General features: G+C 46.5%; 1 protein-coding gene across 1 annotated transcript in view; it reads right to left on the bottom strand.

The window, feature by feature from the left end:
• LOC134102405 (phosphatidylinositol 3-kinase regulatory subunit alpha-like) overlaps window positions 1-8,493 on the bottom strand; it is a 67,574-nt gene extending 59,081 nt beyond the window's left edge. The window contains exon 1 of the mRNA XM_062556498.1: window positions 7,926-8,493. Within this exon, the coding sequence (XP_062412482.1) occupies window positions 7,926-8,268 (343 nt within the window). The 5' untranslated portion in view covers window positions 8,269-8,493. The remainder of the gene's footprint in view (window positions 1-7,925) is intronic.
• Between the last annotated feature and the right edge of the window lie 8,443 nt (window positions 8,494-16,936).

Genomic DNA, 16,936 nt, shown 5'->3' with positions numbered 1-16,936 from the left:
TGCCCAGTGGACGAGCCCCTCCCCCCCCCCCCCCCCCCAACCATCACAGCTCTGAGATGCCAGCTCCAACACAATAAGAGCATTGATGATGGGGAGTCTATGGCCGGGGTAGGCCGGCCTGAGGGGGTTACAGTCTGAGCAAAAAAACTGGCAAGTGAGTCGAAACTGGCTCCTTCCCAGGACATGTCATCCTGCTTCTGGTCCATATCCTGCATTTAGTGGTCTCTTCCTCTCTCTCTCTTTTTTTTCTTCTCTCTTTCACATTTTCTGTCTCTCATTTCCCCCCGTCTGCTTCTCTAAACTATCCCTTGTTCCATCACAGATAGGCATCGGGGGTCAGAGATTGAGTGTCAGTGGCTGAGTGTTGTTTTTGCCATTGTACTGGAACAGTCTCTATTCTCATGTCAAGGCAGCTCGTCTCTTTGGCACTGAGAGAACTGAGTGGGTCTTGAGAGGGAAGATGGCTGTCCCTTCCAGCACACTGGGCCTTTCCAGAGGTGCATTAGCGTTAATTGCCACAGCCAATTTGCAGAGCATTCAACTAATGCCAGGAGAAGTCACTAGACATTGCTCACTGCACACTCAAGGCTCTTAACTCTTTGTGTGCTGCTCTGCGCTGCTTTTAAGAAGCCAGCGCTGTGTAGATCAGGCCCCTTTTGAACCCTGTCCTTTGTCTCTCTTTCAGTGTATCGGGGGCTTCTAGCGGCAGCCATTTACCCTTCAACCTTTCAGCCCCTGCAGCGGGACCTGCTAATGTTGGCTAATTGCATGAGGTCAGAGTGCTGAATAACTATACCGTCCAGTGCACAAAGTGATGGGGACAGTGTGAGATATACCTTTCAAAAACAGAGTTAAAATGCTTAAAAACAAAAGAATGCTGCAGTCGATGAGATCCAATGGATGTGAGACGTGAAATAAAGAATTCTTTCTGTGCAGAACTAAAGTGCTGAGAGGCTGTAATTTGAATGCATTTCATACCATCATACCAGTCAAATTACATCACAGTAAATTTACTGCAGTGCTTTTCGACCCCATTTAGAATGCGCAGACGAGTGAAACATAAAAAAGGATATAAAAGGCATGGCACTTTATTGGCAGTCATAAATACCCTAAAAAGGGAAATATCGAAAAGCAGGTTTAAACTGGTTTGACATTTTCCCTCTTCATTGCCACCCTAGAAATCCCTTTCCCCCCCACTCCCCGCCACCCCCGACACACACTAGCCTCCAACCCCGACACACACACACACACACACACACACACACACACACACACACACACACACACACACACACACACACACACACACACACACACACACACACACACACACACACACACACACACATACCCCTACATTGCTCACTAATCCATGAGGAAGCAGATTTATAGTGAGAGTCTCTACGGACTGAAGCCAGCGTTCATCATCTCTTCCTGTGGATTCATGATAGGAAAAAATAGGGAGAGTAAAAAAAAAAGGGAACGAAAAAAAACAGGGCAATCAAGGGACCGCTGTGGCCATGCAGTGGCACAAGAGCGCCCCACGGCACACACACACACACACACACACACACGTTCATGTATGTGGACCCGGCCTGGACTTGAGCGGGCAGTTTGCTGCTGTCCAGAAACAGAGGAGAACGAAGGGGGAGAGGGAAGGAGGAAAAGGAGAGAGGGGGAAAGAGGCAGAGGAGGAGAGGAGGAGAGGAGCGAGATGAGAGGCGCATCCCAGGGCCGTGCCTGAGGGAACTGTGGCCGTTTATGTCTGGCGGCTCCGTAATGGCACAGCAACAATGGCCATTAGAACATAGTGTGAGGCAAATGGTGCATCGGTGGGAAAGTGCTGTGTGAGCACAGCCGCTTACCTGCATTTCAAATGATGTGTGAAATGCCTCTTCGCTTACACGGCAGCTTTTGGGCGGAAAACTAGTTTTGCCCGCAATGTTGAAGAAAAAGCTCAACAAAACAGAGAAGAGATGACGTAGGCTTTTCTGACTAAACGCGTCGCATAAATGCACTGCAGCAAGCGGCCAGATCTACCAACTCTCGTCGCATTCTGACTTATCCGGTGAGTATTCTGCATAGTCAGCCCTCAGCCATCTTCCCTGTCCACTTGCCTAAGGTGACCAGATATCTGGGACTAAAACCGGGACATAATCCCAAAAAGGTGGGAAAAAACGGGAACATTTTAAGTTTGACTATCAATCTAATGGAAATACATACAAGTTTTATCTTGAAAAACGGGGACATAGGTAGTTTTTCTGTATTTTCCCGGACACAGGCAACCAAAACCGGGGACTGTCCCCTGAAACCGGGGACGTCCGGTCACCCTACTCTGTCTGTCCACTCTACCACTGCATCCCTACAGCTTCACTGATCATTCCGCCACAGATTTCAACAGAGTCCCCTGGATGAGCCACATCAGGGCAGGTCACCGAGGTTAGACGAAATCCAATAGGTTCACAGGGCTCCGCGCTCTAGGAGGTCATGGGTCAACATCATCATGGTGACGCGGCACAGGGTGACCTGCAGCATGGCTCTTAGCTAAGTGAGCGGAGATCTGGCGCACTGGTATCACTGTCACTGACCACTGGTCATCAGTATGATGCTCTGAGAGCATCACCACAACACCAAGCCATCTCTGAAGGCCACAACCATACCGACACACGTTTATATTGCATCTTATACATATATAATACAACCCTTTTACAATGAAGGGACATACACTGATGTATATATTAAATCCTGCGTTGGGGAGGAGTTTTTATGGCCTTAGATTACAATTTGCAACCTTATGTGTTTTTCTCATGTGTCTTTATGACCCAATTTCCAACCAAGGCACCAGTATTATCCATCAATTTAACACACATCCTGACTCTAGTAATTGACTTTCAAAACAGCAGCAATAAGTCTCTCCTCAATAAAACACACACACACACATACACACACACACATTGCAATACATGCGAGATTACACATATTAACACATTGTCTGTGATGTTTTTATTATTGTTAATATAGCTCACATTCATGGTAGCCCGTGGATCTGCCTGATAGCTTTCATAGGTCCCATGCGGCCCATGAATTAACTCCATGTGCGGTGCACTGGTCATCATGGTACCCATCACCACGTCCATCAACAAAAGCACTAAATCATAGCCCTGCTATTCTCCCCGCAGTGTCTTTAAAAGCTCTTTGTCACAAAGGAACCCTTTTACATTGGGTGGGTTAGATTTCCACAGTCCTCCCACACACTGATACTACAGCAGGACGCCTCGCTGAGTGCTCCTGGGGCAGACGGATGTGTCAAAAGACAACAGCATGTCCGACGGAAACCCTAACTGTTATGTTTTAATATCGCGCCTCTGCGAGCTAAGCGGGGCTCCATTGGAGGCGGATGCCTCCCTCTCTCTCTCCCTCTCTCCATCCCTCCCTCCCTCTCTCCATTCCTCCCTCCCTCCCTCTCTCCGAGCGCTGGCACCCACACAACTGCATGCGGAACTAATGGCACACAGATGTACCATGCTGGCCTGATCTCATGCCGCCGCCGCAGCAATTGACGCCCAGTGCATGCACTCCCATGTCATGTTGTTGTTCATGAAGGCCTACATGTGTCGCACGCTGAGCCATGGGCACAACAGGAACTCCTCTCTCAGTCCATACAAGGAACAAGGGAGAGAGAGAGGGAGAGAGGGAGAGAGAGAGAGAGAGAGGGAAGGAGAGAGAGAGAGGGAGAAAGAGAGGGAGAAGGAGAAGGACAGACTCCCCCTGGGAGGATTACCCAGAGTGTTAGTTAACTAAGGAGATGTGGGTGGGGGTGGAGATGGAACAGAGACATGTGAGAAAGCTGGAAGAAAAAAGAGCAAAAAAGAGTCCCACCCTTTGTTGGTGATAATGAAATAAAAAGAGCCCATAAAAAGAGCCCCTTTGCCAAGCATTATATTCTCACATAATAACACTTATATATTCTCTCTTTCTCTCTCTCTTTCTCTCTTTGTGTAGAGACTACTACTACCACTCTCTCTTTTTATCTCTCTCCTTGGCTACACAGCGCAGCCAAGCCAAGCACATCTCTGTCCTTTCCAAGCTAAAAATAGGAACAATTGAGGCAGTTTAGCCCAGCCTGTTCATTTGGCTGCGGCTAAACGCATCGATCTGCAGGCGAGCGCCCATCAGGCCGTTCTCAGAGCAATCAGAAGGGGGGAATCATATTGTTCCAGACGCGCGCTTCGCTCTTTAACTTCCTCTGCACCTCCCGAGTCCGAGTGATTAGTATCTCCCCGCCACCCGCCACGCTCTCCCTTGATCAGTGGACATCATCCAGAGTGGTCACCTCTCATCAGCCGGCTGATTGGGCGGAGGGGGGCCCAGCCCAGCCCAGCCCAGCCTAGCCTAGCACAGGCGCCAAAGCAACAAGCTGCCTGGAGGTTTCACGGGTTTCCTTTTGATCAAGCGCATGTCAACGGCAAACTCAATTAATACCAAAGCTGATTGGCATCGGCCCGCCCAGTGTTTGATATGGAGTGCCAAGCAGGGCCAGGGAGAGAGAGAGAGAGAGAGTGGGAGCGGGGAGCCAGGGAAACCAGAAGCAACTAATGAGCTGATATCTGCTCCCGCATCACAGCGTGGCACAGCCTGTTTATTACTGATTTATAGGCCATGGGGGTAGACAGGCGAGATGATGCCTGTAGCATTTACGGCAAACAAATGGGTCGACGCGGCGACGTGATGGATGAAGCTGAACCCTCGCCTCGGAAAAAAATATAATTGGAGATGGGGATAATGGCGAACAGAAGAGGAGAAGAGGAGAAAGTCGCCGGGAAAAAAGAGCTCTTCACAAGCTCCGATCTGTGTGGAGGCGAGCAGGATGCAAATGTCACGCTGGAAAGGAGAGGAGCACGAGAACAGAGAATTGGAATGAGTGAAAAAGGCAAAGGGGTGATATTGCTGCATTAGAGAAGGAGAAGAGAGGGGCAGAGTGAGAGAGTGAGAGAGAGAGAGAGAGAGATTGAAATGGAGTTGGCTGACCTCATAAAAACAAGGCTATTAAGATATTCAGCTCAAGCGTGGCAGGCGTTGACGGGACCGGCTGCTGATTCACATAGTACGCTGCAGCAGGAGCAGCAGGAGGAGCAGGAGCAGCAGGAGGAGCAGGAAGAGCAGTAGCAGGAGTAGGGGCAGGGGCAGGGGCAGGGGCAGGGGCAGGGGCAGGGGCAGGGGCAGGAGCAGGGGCAGGAGCAGGAGCAGGAGGAGCAGGAGAAGGAGGGAGAGCAGGAGCAGGAGGAGCAGGAGAAGGAGGGAGAGCAGGAGCAGGAGGAGCAGGAGAAGGAGGAGGAGGGGCAGGAGGAGCAGGAGCAGGAGCAGAAGGAGGAGCAGGAGGAGGAGGAGGGCTGCCTGTAGGTCAGTACACACGCTCACAGCACTGACCCAGCACACCAGCACCCACAGGGCACGGCCGCCCATTACTAGTCTTTGGTGCTAAGACGGGGTCGGCGGTTGTTGTTGGTGTGTGTGTGTGTGTGTGTGTGTGTGTGTGTGTGTGTGTGTGTGTGTGTGTGTGTGTGTGTGTGTGTGTGTGTGTATGTGTGTGTGTGTGTGTGTGTGTGTGTGTGTGTGTGTGTGTGTGTGTTTTGGGGAGGACACAGGTCATTTTCTCTCTAATTTTGGGACTGTGAGGCAGAGACTGTTCGTCTGCACAGCAGCAGGAGGACACCGGCCGGACGTGGGCGGGGCTTTGGTGAGTCAGGAGGGTGTCATTGGACAGAAGGCCGAGTGATGGACAGAAGGCTGAGCACCCCCACAGGGTGACATGAGGCTGTCTCGCCAGACCTCCAATCTGGATGCTGATTGACGATGGATTCACACCAGCACTCATGGATGCCAAAGCAGAGCCGTTCCCATCCAACCACATCAAACCCCACATTTTGGGAAAAGCTGCGGAACTAAAATTCCCAAATTCACTGACAAATTTAAATTCCCAAAGCATTTATTCAGAAGAAATCACACATTTCCAGGTCCCAATTTTATCATCACCGTAGTAGACTCTATAAATCATCACCTTAGGCTAAGCAGCTTACACACCTGATTGGGAGTGATATCACCGGGAGTGATATCACCGCTAATTCAAGGTTGTAGATATGAATATGCACCTTGCTGCTGCAAACCAAAACAGCTATATGATTAGCTAATTATCTACGCGGTGAACTGAATGCATTCTGATTAGGTAAATACGCTCCACCCAAACAGCCTATACATGGAAGCTAATCGCTTTGCATTCATTAACCGCTGTCATCAGTGAGCTCAGGGCGCCGCTAATTGATGCCCCTGTGGGAAAGCCACCAGTCAAGGTGGAGACCTTCTCCGCTAGTACAGAACAACATTTACACTAACAAGCTGCTGCCAGTCTGGCTTGGCTATGTGTGTCCCGTGATTAGAGGGCCCACGATGAGTGGTCCTGATTGTAATTCCCGCTGACGGTCTTCTAATGGCTCGTTGACTGGGTTACCGGTGGAGCCACCGAACCCAGGAGTGAGAAGGCACTGGGGGCCAGGGCACACGGCATAAATAATACATGCCGTCTGATCTCTTTCATCTGATGCTCGTGGAGGAGCACCTATAATTCAATCACCAGGAGAGGAGCTCTCTGGGAAATCCCTAACTTAATCCACACTCCCTCCGTTCCCAGCTCCACCGGCCCGGGATGATAGATGAAGATGAAGATGAAGAAGAAAAGCCGAAGGTAGAGAGAGCGAGAGAGCGAGCGAAAAGTGAAGCGTTTGGACTCCAACCTATGGCACTGCAATGACTCTGAAGCTCATGTGCTCTATTGAGTTTGCAGCTGTGGAGCAGAAGGCGTGTGATCTTCCCCGTGTCTGTTAGCACTTACACAGGACGAGCATGTGAAACAGGCCTCAGAGCCCCATTCCCACACTGCTGCGTGGCGGGCTAAGGGTAGTGTGTCAGCCACCCTGTGCACCAGCCATTAATAATTCAGGACGAGACCCGTCTCTCCCTCGCTCCTCCGAGGAGGCAGGCTTGAGAGTTGTTTATCACCATCTGTAGTGCTTTGCCAAGACAAAAGACACAAAGCAAGACCGCTAAACAAGGACTGTGCGTGAATAAAGATCATAAATAGCATTAAAAACAGACCAATTTTGCCACAATAACAGGCTCGTGCATGCCAGACAATTAGAAAGAACAGCAGTCCCGAGCTAGCTGTCTGACCCAGTTAGCATGTGGACACCCACAAACACAGGCTACGCACCACGCCTCCCTGTGCCTGGCAAACCAGACATACACACACACACACACAGACACACACACACACAGACACACACACACACACACACACACACACACATAGACAGCCAAAAAAACAAGCCTTATAAACAAGGAAAACAGGCCATATGTCTCAACAAATGGAGCATTTTTTCTTTACTATTGTCCTTGATGTTTACTGTTCTGAATTTTAGCTCTGGATATTGCCTACGCTGTGAGGAAATTAAACAACCCCTGACACAGAAATAAAAATATATATATAATTTATTGCATTCCTATGTTTGTCCACACGCTTCCAGACCCTTCATGTCAAAACAATGGAATTTGACTGGAACTAAGAAAGCTGTCATCACTCCCCTTGCAATGGAACATGACTGGAAAGGACTGCACTCTGCCTCTGCCCTTGCTGATGACGGGTGAGTCAACAGCTCAGACCTCTCGCTGGCTTCCAACTTCCTGTCTGATTGCTTGTCATGGCACTGAAATCATAACAGGCGAAGGACTCACTCCTCCACCAGCCGGCTGTGATTAAGGGCCGCTTATTCACATGAACTGAAACACTGACCAGACCGTATCCCCATAACACGCAACAGATCGGGGGCTTCTGCTCGATCACATGACCGGCACGTGGACAGGGCCTCACTCACCTGCCGACGCCGAGGCCCCGGGCGGTGGGGGGCTCGCGGGGGTCTGGGCCCCTCCTGGAGTCGGAGGGACGGGCCTGGTCCAGGTTTTGGTGGCGGGGGGGCTGACGCGTACCACCCCCACGTACTCCACAAAGGTCCCGGGGAAGTCGCCCTTCTCCTTGGTCCTCTCGTTGGTGCCGTGCAGCCAGCCTTTGGGGCTCCGCTCCTCCCTCTCTTGGTAGTCGGGCGAGAGCAGGGACGCCTTGTTGACGGTGAGGATGTCCCCGGGCTGGAGCGAGATATCGTCTCCGCGCTGGCGCTTGTACTCGAAGAGTGCCCGGTACTGAACGCTGTCAGATGCCATGATCTGCGTCTGGCACACACAAACACACACACACACGTGCACACACGGGCAATGGCACAGGTGTTGGTACTGCACACGTTCCTGATTCTGTTTGTTTTTCTCACCACAGAGAAACAAACAGCCCAGAAAAAAAAATTGTCAGCCACAAAATCGAAACACCCTTGAGTGAGTCAGTCTATTAGTCCCTGGGTAGCGTCCTGAGAATGGGTTAGCATTTGCCGAGTTTTTTTGCTCATGTGTGTTTAGAGGTGTGAAACAGCACCGTATGTCGGGGCGGAACTGCTGGGGAGGAGGACCGGCCCGTTGATGCAGACGTCCTGGGCTTGGTCCTCCACACAGGTCACTTTCAAACAGTCAAAGCTCAAAGTGGGGGGGGGGTTGCTGGAGATTTCTGTGGTCTGTATAGTCCGGTGGTCACGCTAACAGTCAATGGCGGCGACCGTGGCACCTTGGAATGGCGAGAGGGTCGCTGGGGGACTCAGTAGGGGGAGGTGGGGGGGTGGGTGCCACCGCCGTCTCAGGACAGTGATCACCAGAATGTGGCGTGATGCTTGGCTAGCCTGCAAAGCTGTCACTTTGTCCTCTCACGGAAATGTTCAGGCAAAGACTAGAAACTTTGTCCGGTCTCATGGGCATTCACAGCAAACACACCTTGGTCTGGCAGGATAAAACTGCCTTGTTGATATATAAAAATCCTTGAGTTTCCTGAGCACCTAAACATAGAAAAAGTAAAAAGATTGAAAAATATTATTATCAGTAGTATTATTATTATCATTATTATTATTACTACTACTAATATTACTACTATCATCCTCATCATCATCATCATCATCATCATAATTATTCAAGTTATTCTCGATATAGCAGTATATGGGCATGGAGCTCATCACCATTCATTTCAATATGGAGGACAGCAATGTTGGAACATGTGGGTGTAATCTCTAATCACTGATGCCTAACAGTAAGGGCTATCAGATTAAATCTGCCTGACCACATCAACGCAGGGTCTGTTCGAATAGCCCTCTATAGCCTGTACATCAACCTTCATGTGATACGACATAGAATGAATTACTTACTAAGCGTGACCGACCGCTCGCCAACTTCAGCGCAGCATGCACAAAGTCTAGACTGACGTTCTATGGAGACAGACAACTGAAAAGTGGTAATGCGCTCTCAACGTACCTTTGGGTGGGTTACTGCGAGAACGTCCGAGCGTTGTTTAGAATCCTATAGCTGGTGATTAGACGTTGTTTGACAGTACAAAATACTGTAAGGCGTTTTTAAATTGCCCTCGCCGAGACTGCATGTCTGAGACAGACCGCCAGCCTCGCTAATGCTCTACTACAGTTTGGTGCTATAGTGATGTCAAAACCACACCCCCGCTGGCTGGAAATTATACCAGCAGAGGAGACAGCAGTGTGCTGTGCCTACAACTGCAACTTTACTGTCCCGTCATCGGTATCTGTCCGAATCTGTCCTGTTGCGGTGTCAGAGTATTGGCGTTTCTCCCAGTTCCACACACAAATTCGATATCGACAGTGACTTGCTTTCGCATGACGCATTGGCTGCAAAAACAAAAAACTATCAATTATGTAACTTCCTGGCGACAGGCACTGGCACTATTGGAGCTCTCTGATGGTACGTCAATATCATTTTTTAGAGAAATAGGCTTGGACGTTTAGGAATTTAAGACTTAGGTCTCTCATCCATTAATGGTTGTTAGAATAAATAAGATAATATTCCAACTATGCATATTGCATCATTGTATGCTCGTCTGTGTGAAATATGTCATCAATCACATTAGTTTCCTAATATGGTGGGATGATGTTTCTAAGTTTGTAATGGCACTATTCAGCATAGATCAATTTCCTAACTTTTTTATTTTAGATTGATAATAACTATGCCAGGAATTTCCAAATGTTACAAACTGTTGTAAACTAATGTAATCCGATGTAATAGTTATTATGCATTAATTAGTCCTGTTGCCATACAGCAACATTCTCCCCAAAATGTCACTGAACCATCAGAATTGAGTTTTGATGGCCAAGTATATTGAGACACACATACAAAGAATTTTGATTTGGCTGTTGGCAATAGAGAAAATGCAACTGATAATATACACATACACAGTGCAAATGTAAAAACATATGCAACAGACATGGACTGGGAGTAACGGCATTTCAGTCGTCTATGTGTCCTTAACACATGGTAGTATTGACTATTTTTTGAACTTGACCTTGGACTTTGACTTGATATGATAGACAAACAATATACAGAAGTATCTACACAAGCGCAGTGTGGTATCACAAACAAGAGCACACAAATGGTGCAACAGAATGAGGCATTAGCGATGATTATTGCAGGGGTTTTTTTTGTCTCTTAAGTAAAAAAGCATGCCCAGGTATGAGTGTATTTGCTGTTAGCGAATTTGAATGTGCTCTGCAGGTCCGTCTGGAAAGGATCCAATTCCCATTGATTGAGGGAACACAATGTTAAGCATTAATTCATAACTCATGTGTTCAACAACATTGCATCATTGCACATTCATTAGGTCTTTATTGAACAATTGATTCAATAGAGGTATATACTGTATAATATTAACTAGAGTCAAATTCCTTGTTTGTTTACGCAAACCTGACCAATAAATCTGATTCTGATATCTTGTTCTAACTCAACAGATCATTTAAAAGAAACAACTACTGTAGCTGGTCTTTGGTTACTGGCGTATGGGATCAAAATAGAGAGATTATAGAGTCCTAATGCACTGTCTGAATATGGGCCTTAAATCGACAGAATGGTAACATATTATGGCAATGTATTATAAGGCTATACAATTTCTATTATGGTCCATATTATGGATATATCAACAGCCTTAGATCATGAGTGACCAGGCAGTTGCCTGGTTAAGGATTTACCAAGAATAAATGATCTATTCAGTAAGAACAAGACATGGCTGACTAAAGACGATGTGTAATGACACTTATGTATTAATGGTTAACATTGTGTTCCCTAAACTTAGGTGTTCAACATCTCTATTCTAAACAAAGTTTCAAATGCAGTTGTTTACTCAGTTCTAAATAAATTATATATTTCTGTTTTTTGGTGATTTTGAAATGGACATTCTGATTGGCAAACAGTTTAGTCTGGGTTCACCATGAGACCAAGTAAATGCATTGGAGAAAGCCTAATTGAATCTACACACCTACTCAAAGTTAAGCTCCCTCAAGTTCCTTCAAATGGTTACTGACTGAAACATACTTAACTCAGACAGAGCAACAGCATGATAGGCAGATACTGCAGTGCAGTACACAGAGACACAGCACTCATTCTCCATGTATGGGGTTCAGTTTGGAAGAAATGTATGGGGCTATCTACTTCCCCTTCGCTAGCCATGCTGGGAGAGTTGGTGCCTGCGCAGTGAGCAAGATAAGCAACAGTATTGGATTCAGCACTTGTGACTTTTGTATGTCCTGATGTTTCTGTTATGTGTTCTTCCACTTCTGAGATGACTGTTGTTATTTCATTCTGTTCCTGTACTGTCCGTGTGTACAGTATGTCTGTGTGGGACTATGTGCTTAGAGATAAGAGGTGCATGCCTCGTGCCAGTAGCTATCTGCTCCACATTACCAGGTTGCCACTAATCAGTCTGATTCCGTGTAGTCCACGTAAGATGGAATGACCAACACCATCTCTCGGCAGCCTGAAGGATACTTTAAACTCTCACTATTTCCTTGTCTAGTTAGAGCCGCTGGTAAATCTTTAGGTAAAGTCAAGCTGTTTTTCCTTTGATGAGCGTCATTGTAAATAAAACTCTGTTCCTGATTTTTCCTACCATTGGTCTAATACCATCTACCATCAGTAAAGAATTACATATTTTTTAATTAAAATTAATTTACTTTATTTTTGCGATGGGGGGGGGGGGGGGGGGGGGGGTATTCAGATTCAGATTTAAACACAGGTTAAGAGTAATGTGTGACTCCCCATTCATTTGAATAGCTGCCCAAAGCCGCTACCAAGATGGCCGCAAGTGGTGAGAATGGCTTATAAGGACTTTGGTGTATGTGACTCCAAAGTCACCACTAACCCAACAAGAATAACATATTGTAAGAAAATAACCTATTGCCTTAAGGCATGATTGATTAATTACTGCATTCACCTCGTCAGGCTTTCATAGTTTTATAACTGCTTATTTAAATATCTACGTTTATTTACACAATGTCAGGAGCCATGCTGGACTCTCATGTCCTGAGGTAATGTGTCAAGCCCTTTGGAGGAATGTGTATGATCAACATACAGCATCAGAAGTGTGTGTGTGTGTGTGTGTGTGTGTGTGTGTGTGTGTGTGTGTGTGTGTGTGTGAGAGAGAGAGAGAGAGAGAGAGAGAGAGAGAGTGTGTGTGTGTGTGTGTGTGTTATGTGCATGTAAGCCCACTGCCATTGCCTCTGTCCATCCTTCATGTTGTCACTTTTCTGTGCTCCTATGTCTCTTCTAGGGATGTAACAGTATGAAAATTTAACCCCACGGTTATAGTGATCAAAATTATCACGGTTTTCGGTATTATCACGGTATTTAAAAAAAAGTGTGACAGTGTTTATTACATTAAAAATATAGGCAAACCCTATTGCCTTCAGCAGGATACCGATCATTCACAGCAATGGCAATCCTTGTCTCTGCTCAACCCTCCACACACACAGAAAATGGCTTGTCTTGTTTTTATTGCATATTTTGAATTCATAAACTTTATATATTTTGCTAATAGTTTATAATATGTTAGGATCTGCATAATTACTTATAGCTAAAAAAAATTTGAATACTTCATATTGATTTTTAAACTATTACACTTGTCTTTAATGACATTACAGGGGTGTTGTGTAGTCTAATTGAGTGCCTGTCACTTTAAGAGATACGTGAAGTAATTATATTAACCTTCAGTCGGTTTTAGGACAGCAGTCACGCATAGTTCAAGGATATCCGTTTTCATTGAATAAAATGAATGTTCAAAAAATTAACAACTCAAGGAAAATATTGCTGGGATCATAGAAAAGATAAGTGTCTTGCAATGTTAACTTCTATGATTTGGTGAGCACTAGGCTGTAGGCCTATTAATGATAGCGTGAGCTAACGGGATAGTTACCTAGATGGAACTCTCTCAACGTGTAAAAGTTTGCCAATAGGCTGTGTAGCTTTTTTCGGAAATTGAATTAAACACTAGGCCTAAATTAACTAAATTCCATAGCCTACTGTAGGTAGGTTACCGTGGCATTGTGCTCACTTTTTCCTCGGTTGGAAATGTTAAATTGGCTGCTTAGCTTAACTTATGATTTGGAGTTTGGTATATCTGTTATATCCAATGAGTGACACCCAGCGCTCAACATAACACTTCACGGCATTCTCCTGATAACGTTAGTGGAATAGCCTAGATTTAATGTGAACGTGTAGGCGTATAAAAAGATGCAGAGAGGCTACATGATACAGCGCAAGTTTTGGGGTGAAAATGTTGCGCCCTTTAAAAGCAAGTGTAGCCTTATCCAAATCATGGTTAAATCCATCAATTAGACAACAGAATTAGTAAGGTACAGTTTTGTTTCATAGTAGCTACCAGCTTGTACCAAAAGCAGGCTCGGATGAAGCTGGGAAGAATTAAACACGCGGTTGCCACACCGTAGTATCAACCGTGATAATAATGATATTAGAAATGAACACGGTAATTGTTATCGTCAACATTTTTATCATGGTTTACCGTCACACCGGTAATCGATACATCCCTAGTCTCTTCAAGGCTGGCTTCAGGCAAAAGCTCAAGGCCTCTTGGTTTGTAAAAAGCACATATTTCCTTGTCCACTGTTGCCTTGACCACTGTTGCCTTGACCTTGCTACAGGGAGGTTTAAGCCTCAATTTCTGTAAATGCCCCATGACAAGAGCAGTGATCCGAAAAATATATTCAATTGAAATAAATTGAACCAAGAGGAAAACACTGAACTGTAGCCATACTACTGGACATGGAAATATAACTCAAAATCACATTGTATACGTTAGGTATGCATTATTGATAGGAGCTTATTTGCAAACATCATTGGAAATCTGAAGATTATGACATTTGCAACCCTAAATACTCAACTAAGCATTTATATGTATGTACTGTAAGCATGTAGGCGATTACTGTGCTGTTATATGGGCAATATGCTCTTGGATTATATGACTTGATTAGTTAGTCCAGAAAATAAAATATGTAATGTAAAATTAATGAAGTGTTATTGAAGATAGTAAATTGATTGATGAAATGAAACTTACAACTGAATATGCTTCCCATCAACTGTTAGTTTTGTGTCAGGGGGAAATCAAACAAGATATATATGCGGGGCTGGAATTGTGGCCTAGTTGTGGGTAATATTTTCCACTGCAGGGCAAGCATAATAAAAGGTAATGGAGTAAACAGTGTGCTCAGTATGATGACAATCTCCCATTATGTAACAGATCTTGGCAAAGCCTTTCCCCACCACAGCCCTGTCTCTGCCTCATCCATTTCACAGCCGGAGTCTCCTCATAGCACCGCAGGAGCCATGATCTTCGCCTTCAAAGAGGCCTCTCAGTCTTTAGATTAAGCTGAATGATTGCTTTTTTATTAAGCAAATCCCTGCCTTCCCTCCACCCCATTCATCTCCGGCCAGATTAGATTTCATATTATTATCGTTCATTTACCCAAAGGGTGCAGGGCAATGGCTGTCGTTAGGGGCGTTTTAATTATGGAGGTCTCTGTGCGGAGGCCCAAGGTGTTCTAATGGCATTACCACTGTCAGCTCGTCATGCAAATACAAAGTGACAGGAATCAATAGACAGCGCTGAAAAAGATGGATAAGATGTTACCAAGATAAAGGAGCCTTTCAGAGAGACAACAGCATTTCAATGTTATGGGCGAGTGTGTATTTGTGTGTGTGTGTGTGTGTGCATGTGTGTGTGTGTGTGTGTGTGTGTGTGTGTGTGTGTGTGTGTGTGTGTGTGTGTGTGTGTGATGGAGCTTTACATCCACTCTCCATCACAAAGGCAAATGGCAGAAAACAATCAGACATGGAATAGCACCTCAGCAAAAGTGGCCCCTGACCCGCTCTGTCAAGCTCTCAGCAAATAAAGCTGAACGACAAGCCTGGAAGACAAGCAGCTGGGCCATTTACCAGCCATCTCTTCCTCCCCCCCACACTCCCCCCACTCCTCCATGTAACAATACCAACGTGTGTAAAAGATGGACACAAATTGTTTAGTCCCGCAGTGAGCCTGTACGCATGGCTGGCCTTGCAGATGCCGTCTGTGGCGAGGAAGGATGCCGCTCTTTGTGCTATTTGCGGCGACAGGCTCACTTATCTCCGTTTGAAATGCCACCTCAATCAGAAAAGCAGGAGAGGTGCTGCAGGGGTGGGGGAGTCTTTGTCTCCAACTCTCCCAAACAAGCTCAATCCACAGGCCCCCTCTCTCCCGTCAGTGTCACGCCACAGCAAGAGTGAAAATAGAAACACCAGATTAAGGAAGAGACAGAATAAAAACAACACCGGGAGAGAGAGAGCGCAAAAAGGAGAGAAAGAGAGAGTAGAGGAATGATTTGGAGTGGAGTGAGAGAGAGAGCAAAAAGGAGAGACAGAGAGAGAGTAGAGGAATGAATTAGAGTGGAGTGAGAGAGAGAGAAAGTAAGAGAGAGCAAAAAGGAGAGAAAGAGAGAGAGCAGAGGAATGAATTGGAGTGGAGAGAGAGAGGGAGAGAGAGGGAGGGAGGGTGGGATGGAGTGCAGAGTGGAGAAAAATGGGAAATGAATTCCTCCCTTTCTCTTGTCCTCTGACCCGGAGATTGCTGTGCTTGACGAATGCCGGCGGTGAGACTGCAGCCGATGACTCGGCCTGAGGTTTGACACATTGTTTCATTAAATTTGCAAAAGTTCAGCTCAATTTATGTAAGCCATCGGAGCCCGTCATGAATTATATATTTTCCACGGCTGATCTATGGTCAATTATTGATCTGCGTTTTGCTTATCATTCTAATGACCGAGGCAAACTCTGATTAAAATATTGGCTTTCCTATCTCTTATTCATCCCTCGCGGAGCACAGACACACATTCTAGGGCACAGATCTGAGATCAGGCATTAGTCTACTCTGGCTGGACTCCGAGGCATGTGGGTGAAGGGTATCCAGACCTGGATAGATGTGCCATATGCTTGTGAGCTCTAAGCTGTGCTGTGCTGTGTGTGTGTGTGTGTGTGTGTGGATTGAGCCACTCTTTCATGGTCCGATTTAAAGCCCTGGCATGGCTGTGTGGTTGGCGCAGCGCGGCGTGGCATAGCGCGGCTCGGCTCGGCGCAGAGGATGTGGGCTGGGCGCAGAGGAGCGGGCGGATCAGCGTTAATCCGGCGGGCGGGCGGCCGACCTTCTCTCCCACTCCGAGAGCTCCGCGGCCCCTCTGCCAGTACACTAGAGCCGCCTTTATGACGGAGATGGGCCTCGCCGTCTCGCCTGCACTTTTCCACTTCTCTCTCTCTCTCTCTCTCACACACACACACACTCACACACGCGCAGATGCGCAGACACACACACATACAAATACACACCTAAGCACACACACACACACTCACTTAAACACACACACACACACACACACTCACTCACTCACACTCACTTACACACACA

The sequence above is a fragment of the Sardina pilchardus genome, chromosome 15 (genome assembly GCF_963854185.1).
Source record: "Sardina pilchardus chromosome 15, fSarPil1.1, whole genome shotgun sequence".
NCBI lineage: Eukaryota > Metazoa > Chordata > Actinopteri > Clupeiformes > Clupeidae > Sardina > Sardina pilchardus.
Note: the sequence above shows the minus strand (reverse complement) of the source record. Positions and strands in the feature narration are given on the sequence as shown.